General features: G+C 29.2%; 1 protein-coding gene across 1 annotated transcript; it reads right to left on the bottom strand.

Annotated features, from left to right (window-relative positions):
- Positions 1-1,707: 1,707 nt before the first annotated feature.
- LOC11438895 (beta-glucosidase 12) lies at positions 1,708-10,394 on the bottom strand. Its single transcript, XM_003622692.4, has 14 exons — positions 10,205-10,394; positions 9,747-9,928; positions 9,612-9,660; positions 7,670-7,728; positions 6,069-6,144; positions 5,329-5,406; positions 5,125-5,212; positions 4,754-4,991; positions 4,271-4,386; positions 3,932-4,146; positions 3,693-3,727; positions 3,491-3,593; positions 3,284-3,377; positions 1,708-2,007 (listed from the first exon to the last, which is right to left on the bottom strand). The coding sequence occupies exons 1-14, from the start codon at positions 10,302-10,304 to the stop codon at positions 1,827-1,829; spliced, it is 1,614 nt and encodes a 537-aa protein (XP_003622740.1). The 5' UTR covers positions 10,305-10,394; the 3' UTR covers positions 1,708-1,826.
- Between the last annotated feature and the right edge of the window lie 209 nt (positions 10,395-10,603).

Here is a 10,603-nt window from a genome sequence, read left to right on the forward strand (position 1 = left end):
ATCAACAACTTCTCTTTCACACGTCTATATAAAGGAGTGAAGACTTGGAGATTGTGAGAGACTCAAGAACAATTTACAAGTGTCAAAACTCTGCTGAATATTTTTCACATCAAGTTCACTTAGAATTTCTTAACAACTTTCATATCTTAGAAATTCTAGAGTCTTAAGAGTCTAAATTAGCCCACCCAAATTAGCACCGGGGAGAATCGAACCTGAGACCTTCAGGAGGAGCACACTCCGAAGACCCAAGTCAATACCACCAGACTAACCCAAGTGGGTTTGAGACCATAAAAGTTAGTCCACGTCGGGAGAAGAATCTACCTTACTAGATGGATGAATAGTATTTTACTCATCTTCCTTTCCATTTTTGCTCATTCCCACCCAAAACTTCCAAAATTAACCTTAACGGAAGTTAACTTCTGCTCGGTAGCCAGCGTTAATTAACTTCCGCTGAAGCCCAGTGTGAGTTAACTTGTGTTGAACCGCAACGACAGTTAACTTAGTTGTGTTTCATGTCTGCAATCAGAACAACAATTCTTGATAAAAGGACATTTTTGTTCTTTTTAAGCATTTCATCCATTCATCCATTCATTCAATCATTTCATCCATCCATTCGTTCAATAAATTTCATAATCAATTATAACTTAAAATACACAAAATCAAAATCAATTTGAAAACTATTCAAATGTTATAGAAAAATACTCAAATGCACAAATGTCACAGAAAATGTCATTATATTACATCATGAGCCAAAATGTCATAAAAAACTAAAATATACAAGAAAAAAACCCTAACAAACGACCGACTAATGGAGCCAACCATAGGGACCGTAGCCTTAGAAAGTTGGGTGTAGAGATAAGCTAATGCCATTCCACCCCAAGACCACTCGTGCACCCTTTTGAAATTCCTCACCCCTTTGCAGCCATATCAAACTAATATGTTTGTTGCTCTTGTTGGCGAAAATAGTGACACCAACCAAGAAGAACAAAAAAGCCCTCAGACAATACCCCCGAATCTGGTGTATCTCCGCCTCCTCCTCGGTGATCATCTGGATCCTCCAACTCATTGCACCTACTAAGGTATCTCTCGTATAACCTCTTCAAGTAAGGAATACCCACATTTCCCCCCGACTGTGTGCCTGTCTCCATAATTGCCTTGTCATTAGGTATACTATCTATGTATCTACAACTATTTAGGAGTCTAAAAATATAATATTTTCAGTTGTATAATCATCTAGTAATATCATTTTGGAATTTTGGCTAATGATATATGTTTATAAACAAGAATATGATTTTGAAAACGCTGAAAATACAGAGATTACTATGTTGAAATTAAAGTAAATATTAATTTGTACTGAAAGTTAGTTCAAAAATTGCTTATTTATTGTTTGGCAAGTCTGGTGATTGAGCTTGCCGAACTAAGATGTACTAGTTCGTGCGTCGGTTACGATTGTAATTTTTGGGTCGTGACACAAACAAAGAAAGTCAACGTATCTAAATATCATAGATTCATATAGTTCGCATAACAAGTTAAAGTCACAATTCACAAACATTTTCTCCACGGGTTTGAAACTTTTTTATTTTCAAGTCATCATTTTGAACACATTTCTCACAAAATTATCTTCACTAATATAAATTGAACATATAGATGTGAAACCATTAAAAACTTTCAAACAAAAAAGGAAATTGACAATATATTAGTCGATCATTGGGATGAATACTACGTTTTATTTATAACAAAACACAAGCAATACAATATAAATAATCATACATAAACTGGAAATTGCTCCCTCTTCTCCAAGATGAGGCCAATTACAAAAATAACATTTATTCTTTCAAATCACGGGTCAAATACTTTTTGTACCATTTAGCTGTGTCTGTCGGTATACGTTTGAGACAATCATTAAAATCGACATGATAAAGCCCCATATTATGAGAATATCCATCCTTAAAATCAAATGTATCAAATGCTGCCCATGCAAAGTATCCACGAACATTTACACCATCACTGTCAATGTAAAAATATTATTGCATTAAGTATCTGTTTCTTTTGGAAACAAAGTTATAGAAGAATGGCATTTCACAATAGATTTGTTTCATAACTTTGAATTTGTCGCCTTTCGATATTAGATATAGTTTGAACTAAAACTATAAATATTAAAGGATACAACTCCTTCAAAGTGAACAATACATTTTATGGGTAAAAACCATGATTATTAGAAAGAGATTTAAATTTATGCTATATATATATATATATATATATATATATATATATATATATATATAAAGATGATTAAATGTTTAAATATAAAGTAGGGTTAAATATGTTTTTGGTCCCTATAAAATTAAGATCTTTTAAGTTCAGTGCTTACTTAATTTTAATAGTTCTTTTAGTCCCCACAAAATTTTTCTACAATCAGTATTAGTCTCTCCTCAATTCAAATTTGTTTAATTTATGTTTAAACTCTTGAGTTTTCGAACAAATTTTTGCAGACGTGTTAAGAAAGTTACTAAAGGTTCCTCTGCAAAAAATTGTCGCAAAATTTGATTTTTATGTTTAGATTTTGTTAATTTTATCTTTAATTTTTGTCGTTTTAAAAAATTCATATTTAATTCGTTTCATGTTAAAAAATTCTAAATTTTAGTAAATGAACCTTTCATAGTGTTCTAAACTTGTCCAAAAAATCGTTCAAAAATTTAAGAGTTTAAGGATAATTAAACAAATTTGTTGTAACAGGGACTAAAATTAGAAGTAATTTTTTTTGTAGAGACTAGAAAACCTATTAAAATTAAGTATGGACTAAACTTAGAAGTTTCCAATTTTATAGGGACCACAAAATATCAATAGTGAACAAAAGGTAAAATTACATTAAAATCTACTTTAATTTAACTTGTTATAATTTCATTCTTTTCTTTCGTAATGTACTTGATTTTTTTTTCTTTTCCGGTTACCATGTTATATGTATGAAGTTTATACCGCCGTTTATCAGTGACTAATCTCTATCTCTATCAAAAAATATGTGAAGGATACAAGATGGATTCTCCCCTCTAAAGTGATTTTTCTTCATACACAAGAATCAAATTAAAGGTACTTCATTATATTACTAAACAACCGAAAAAATATAGTTAATAGTTTTTTTGATTTTTTTTTTTTAACTATACATTAGTTGAGAAAAACAATATTATACAAGTTTGGAATAGACACACTAAAAAATAAATAGGCCTTAGAAAAGTAACATTAGATAATACCTTTTCAAATTCTACAAATGTGAAAAAATACTTACTCAATTGCTGTTTTGGTAGCGTTTATATGTGCAGTAATGAAAGCAATTCGATGTTTGTCTTTCAAAGGATTTGGGATTTTGATCGAAGGAATTCCTACAAAGAGAGAATTTCACAAAAATAAAATAAAAAATATTGATCTCTTTTGTGGCATAAATTATAGAAATTTTAGTTATTATGATGTAAATATGATCAAAATGAAAACCAACCATTTTCAGTAATGTAGATTTTGGGATTTTTGTACTTTTTTTTAATGTAGAGTAAGAAATTATATAATCCTTCGGGATAGACATATCTACCACCATATTGATCCTACAAAATATCAATAGTGAACAAAAGGTAAAAGTATAGTAATTAAGTTATGCCGTTAACAAATACCATTCTTCTAAATTTACATCATTATTTGCTCACCAAGTATCCAAGAGTTTTTCCTTCTGCATTAATATCTATAGTAATGAAAGAATGACAATGAGTTAGACAACGATTAATTATTTTAATTTCTTGTAATTTCCTTGCATATCAAATAATTAGAATTTGATTGGTAGAATTTAAGGTGTTAACTACAATGACCCTTTTTCATCGTGATTCCTTTGTATACCAATTATTTTATTTTTAAAAAAGTATAATTTATTTTGAATAAATTTTTTTACCTTCTGTATTAGCTAAGGCGTCGAAATATCCACCAGTAACCTTGGTTCTATTTGGTTCATGTCTAACAAAGTGAGAAGTATAATAATTAATTCCAATAAAGTCTATGCTTCCTTTCAACATTTCTTTCTCATTTTTAGTGAATTTGGGTAGTCTTTTTCCCACTAGCTTTCTCATTATTTGTGGATAATCCCCATGGAACAATGGCTCTAAAACCCTGTAGAAATACGAGTGGTTTATTGACCATCGTAAAATTATACATAGAATTGAAGAAGCAAAAGATCAACAATTGATAAAACACAAAATGTGAGTTGTTTATAGCGTAACTAAAAAGCACTAACCATCCCCATGTAAAATCTGTTAATCTTTGAGCAGCATCCACATCCTCTAGTTTGGAACTGTAAGGAAAATATGATTCTGATGAAATAACAAGTCCGATTTCTCCCTCTTGAATTGCCTATATAAACAATTTAATGGAAAATGACAATACATTATTTTCTCTTAAACATTCTTCTTATTTTATAAACTTTTGATTAATGTTGATAATTGATAATTTGAATTTTGTTGATTTTACTACATCAGTGTCAAAATCAATATTACTATCACTATTATCAAGGATTTATAATCCCTTCGGTCATGTTGTGAATCTGGACCCGATCTCAATTAAAAGCAACTTTTTTACTTTTTAGGTTCAATTAATAAATTTTGTATGTGATATGCCACATATATCATTTGTTGAATGAACCTTAAAAGTAAAAAAATTTCTTTTTAATTGAGACCAGAAGAGTATATATGTAACATAAAATTTCGAAAATGTGTCTTACTTGGAATTTGGACTTGTATAACTTTGAAGCCATAGCATGGGCGATGAGGAAGTTATGAAGTTTAGTATATACTTCCGTACATATCTTAGTAGTTGGACATGGGTCCGTAGACAATTTACCAACATTGTACACGGCTTCAAACACTGCTTGAACTTCTGGCTCGTTAAATGTAGTCCAATGTTTTACACGATCACCATATGTTTTGAATAGGAGTTCACTGTAATCCTTGAAATGTTTCCTAAAATTTGATTTTTACATAAACAATATAAGCACGCATGAAGAAATTCTATAAATTTTGATAGACTAATTTAAGGTTGAATCAATTTATTGAAAATAAATTATCCAGAAGAGATTATATATAGGAGATTTACACATTAGAGTGATTTGAGAAGCCACCAAACTTTTTTTGAAGAGCTAATGGATAGTCAAGGTGCAATATAGTCACAAAAGGTTCAATACCTACATAGTCAAATGGATCATGTAAAGCAAGAAAATAAAAATTGTTGCATGTACATTAAACATACTTCTTATTGAATCTAGTTATTGCAACGAATATTGGATTCTTCTATTCATACCATTGTTGAGTAACTCGTTGATCAAATTGTTGTAGAAGTTGATACCTTCTTTGTTTATACCTCCTTTTAAGGTTCCATCTATAAAATTGGTTGTTGAATATAAAGATAAAAATAAGTATATTATTAAGTATTGCAAGAAAGGATATATTGAAACACTATTGGTTGTGCATATGAAATATAGTTTAAGGAATTTTATCAATATAGTAAGTTGTGATTTGAGTAATGATTTGGTAAAATTATTTGTACTTCCTTTGAATAACCATATAATTATTCCCTAAACTTATTTTTTTTGTTCAACTTGGTTCCTTAAGTTTTTTTTCCTTTCATTTTATCCCTTAGGTTAAAAACCTTTTGACATTTTATTCATTTCCATTAGAATTTTATTTGACTCAATCTAATATTCTGAGAAAGACAAATAAACTAATAGCCAATCAAGTATACTAAGACTCTTATTCCAAGACATACTAGTAGATTAAAGAAAAGAAATTTTGAAAATCTTAACAATAACAACAACCATCAACCATCTTTATGTAAAAAAAAAAAAAAAAAAAAAAAATACTATCCATAATCTCTTTTTTCTTCTATCATTGGGAAGATTCTTAATCTTCTTTGACTACCTAAACCTACTCATTTTCACATTAATAAGTTCCTTAATCTTTTAGCATTCCATTAATTAATAAGTTCCTTTTCTAAACTATAAGTAGACATTATATTAGAGTATGTTAGCTCAAAAGTTTTACCTGGTATTACTCTATTCCAAGATATGGAGAATCTGTAAGAATTTACACCAAGAATCTTCAATTTTTGCACATCCTTCTACAAGACCATTCAAATTAAAACAAATAAAATACATTCAAAAAATTAAACATAAAAATTTAGGTTTAGAGTTTTCTTCAATATTAATTTTTTTTTTTTATAAGTAAACTTTTTATTTAAGGGGTTACAAGGGTACTCAAACCCCATTACATTTTTTTTTTTTTATCAAAAATAGGCTGGGAGATTGAAATTTTTACCAATGGTAGTTATAATCCCTATTTTAATCCTAAAGTCCTACGATTTTGTGATTATCTCAATGATTATGAGTATTCGCAAAATCTTATTTTGGTGGAATTTTGTATAATCTATTTTCCTTTTGAAATGATTAGGATTATGATCGTGGTGTTGGAACTACAAAAGATAATTTTAGTTGTTGTTTTGTATGAGACTTAAGAGATTGATTTATCATTTTAATTACATGATTATTTCAAGTGTGATGATGTTCATATATGAGTGTTAGTGTGTTAATTACATAAGTATTTTAAGTGTTAATTGTGTAAGTGTTATGCAACTATGCTATTTTGTGAATTATGCTTATGAATTCAAATTTACACAAGTATTTCATGTGTAATTTAAGTTTTTTTTTTTTTTTTTTACTTATGTTGGTTTATATGCATGTCTATGAATTAATATGCATATAATTGAGTTTTGTGAATTTTTAATAATCCTACGATTAATGTAACGATTCTACGATTTTACCTCCCCTTATCGATTATGTGTAAACTCTCGATTTTGATTTGTTGTCCTCACATATGAAAACAGACACATGAAAAACACATGAGCACTACCCTTCCACCAATAGATATATTATTTTTCATAAGATCTCCAACATGTTGCCTAGTACAACATCTACAAGATATGTTTGGATTGAGAATTTAGGAGATGACTTATTTTTAGTTTTTAAATCACGAACACTACATATTGTTTTCTGAAAACTTGAAATAGTAACAAACATGATAAATGATCATATAATACTTCAATCACACTTAATTTATTTTAAAAAAATTATATTATCCATAATTTAAAAAAGAAAAGAGTAATTCCTCCACTCCCTTCCCCTTTTAAACCATCATCCAAACACACCATAATTCCCTCTTTTAACAATCTAATTTTTTCATTCAAAACATAAGATTTCTAGCCATCCACAATGGGTAGTTTATTCATTACTTTTAACTACTATACTATTCATTATAATTTTTATTATATTATATATATATATATATATATATATATATATAATTTCTCCATTAAAAAAGCAAAACATCCAAGCATAGACGCTAAAAGATTTTGAGTAGTAATCAACAAACTTGACTATTAGAATCGAGAGTTAAGGAGGGAGTCTCATGGCCACATTCTTATCAAAATAATAATTTTTTAGAGGAAGAACTATACTATTTTTGTTTTATAGATGGAAGAACTATACTATTATTTGCCCGCAAAAAACCTATAATACTATTTATCAATAACAAACTCTATAATATCTAATTGTAGTGAGGAAAAAAAAATCCATAGAAAATGAACTCGCCTTATATCTCGTGTAATGCTCAATCTTTGTATCAAATTTATCAGCACCAGAATATATTTCTGCTTGTTAAAAAAAATGCAAAACAAGAAATTACTAAGATTGACGCAAAAAGATATGATAACTACAAGATAATGTTACTTCTAAAAAGAGTGTATATACTACATATTCTGTACGGGTGAGGATATTTAGACACCTCATCCCCTAAATATTCATCTTGGTTATGTCCCACATGCTCACCTGGTAAGACGCGTCAAGATCCTCTCCATTTTGTACCTTCTCCATTTCTTCTATTTAGAGAGATATAGATTTAAATTTTTTTGAAAAAAGTAAAAAATAATTAATGATTGTAGGACTCACTGTCTATTTTATGTGTCTATCTCTCTCCAATTGTGTATTCCATTTGGAGAGATAAAGACATAATTCTTTTTGAAAATAATTAATATAGTGGGATCCACTTAGTGGTAAGATCCATTACATACTACTCCCTCCGGTCCTTAATATAAGAAAAAGTTAACTTTTTAAGTTCATAGAATAATTAATGTATCTTATTGAAAATATAGACTAGATACATCACTTAAACAATGAACTAAAAATGTCAACTGTTTCTTATATTAAGGACCGGATGGAGTATTTTGTATCTATCTCTCACCAAATGATATTATCCCTGTATTTTTAGAAATGGAGAGGATCTTAACTCATTTGTCCGCTACTCTTTTCTCATTCTATAAACCAATTACTACCTATTCCAACCCCTAAAAAAAACTACATATTTTAAGATGGATGAAAAAAAAAATTAACTAACCATTAAGCATTTGTCAAAAATAATATAATAAATTGGTTATATATATATATATATATATATATATATTGGGGGCATATCTGAATGACATTTGTACGTGAGAATGGTAGGAATAAATTATAGCCATCAGATTAAAAACAAAGGTTGAGATTAAAAGATGGTTTATTGAGTCATGCACCAAACATGTGTCTATTCTCACTTCCTCTTTCGGTCTGCGCTCTGTTTTTTTTTTTTTTTGGTACGATCGTTCCCTTTCTATTCTATTATCTCTATGAACAATGAATTTTTCGACTTCTTTTCCCATATTCTCATTAATGTTCTTCGTCCTCCATACCCCTTTCTATTTGATATTTTAATTAATTAATTTATTTATTCAAATTTAGACCTGCAAAATATTAAAAATCTCTAATTTATAAAGTTGGATTTAACCTAAATCTTGGAGAATTAGCGTTGTGCCGAAATCGGTGAAGGTGCCGTAACTGATGGTGGTGCCGGAAGTAGTAGTGGCTATTTGCTTTGCGATGACAATAGCAAATTGGAGGGTTGCCAATTCAGCATTGTGAAGTACTTTCATTATGGCGAGGCGCCGCCTTTGGTGGGAAGAAGAGGTGGTTTGCCATAAGAGATGATGGAGGGCGATGGGAAGAAGAAGAATAATAAGAAGAAAGGTTAAAGCAGGACGGGAAAAGAAAGGAAACCATACTGTACGTGCAAGAAGTGAAAATTGGCACATGACTCAATAAAACATCTTTTAATCTGAAGGTTGTAATTTATTCCTACCATTCTCACATATAAATGTCACTAATTTTCTTTCGTTAGTTTATTTTTTTTATATGGGATAATGTATAATATATGCAAGGTTTGAGATTCGAACCTTGACCACCATATAAAAAAATGGTAGAAAGATATACACTAATTATATGTCTATCCGTTTTTCTATTACATAATATAATAAATTCCTTTTACAGTGATCAATTATGATTGTTCCAGTTTCAATTAGATTTAACTATTTTTTTTTAATTAATAATTCAAATAACATCATAATAATAAAAGGATAAAATAGTATAATTGAATGGAAAAAGCCACATAAAAACTATGTATCCCCTTTTTATATAAATAGATATAGATATAGATAGATTATACCGTCAAATATACCAAGTCCTCTTCCTCCTTCATGCGATCCACCTTCAATCTACGGTCACAAAAACTTATCAGTAATTGTGCCTTCGATCTACAATCTCAAAACTTATCAAAGGCCTGCGAATTTTTAGCATGTACCTGAGGAGCTGATGTTCCAGCACCAAACAAAAAGCCACGTGGAAATGTTTCCCGATTCGGAAAGCTTGATGAATTTACAAATTTCAACATAGAGTCATGTGCATTAGTGGTAGCTCCTTCTCCAATCTGTATTACTCTTGTCTCACGTTGAGATGGTTTCTGCGAGGGAAGTAGAAGTATACCTGCAATAGTAACATTAAAATACACTTTGCATTACTCTATTTGTCGTAAGTTATAAGTCACGTTGCAAAAAATAATTTGTTTAAAATTAGAAATCATTTGACTATATTCATAAAACATTATTGTTTCCTCTTACAAAATTAACTATAATTTTTTACTTGATTAAAAACGGTATAAATATAAAATAGGAAACCATGTTTACTTGATTAAAAAAAGTGAGAACTTCATTTATTGAAGAAGATGATTATCTAAAAATAAAAGAAGTAAAATGCTCATACCTTGTGCCTGGACCCGAATGTTGGAAAGCAAAACAAGTGACAAGATTGCAAGAACAGTTTTAGTAATTCTCAAAGATGACAGAATCTCCATTTTCTCCATCTAAGAAAACTTTGGAAGTTGATAGAAAAATGACAACTGTATTGTTTGAGATTTCTTCAGTAAATACATATATTGCTATATATATATATAGACCTTCTAACTAATATTTATTTTTTTGTTTTTTAACAAAGATTAAATTAAGTTGTGAGAAATTAATTGAAAAAGGAGCACATGCTAGCGACCACATAATTTTTTGAAAGAAGGTTAGCACCTTTTTTTGAAAGGTGGTTGGGTTAGCCAAAAAGCTTCTTATTTTTATGTTTTATTTATTTCCTTTAGTTTTCTTTTGTTTGGATAAG

Source organism: Medicago truncatula, chromosome 7, assembly GCF_003473485.1.
Source record: "Medicago truncatula cultivar Jemalong A17 chromosome 7, MtrunA17r5.0-ANR, whole genome shotgun sequence".
Lineage (NCBI taxonomy): Eukaryota > Viridiplantae > Streptophyta > Magnoliopsida > Fabales > Fabaceae > Medicago > Medicago truncatula.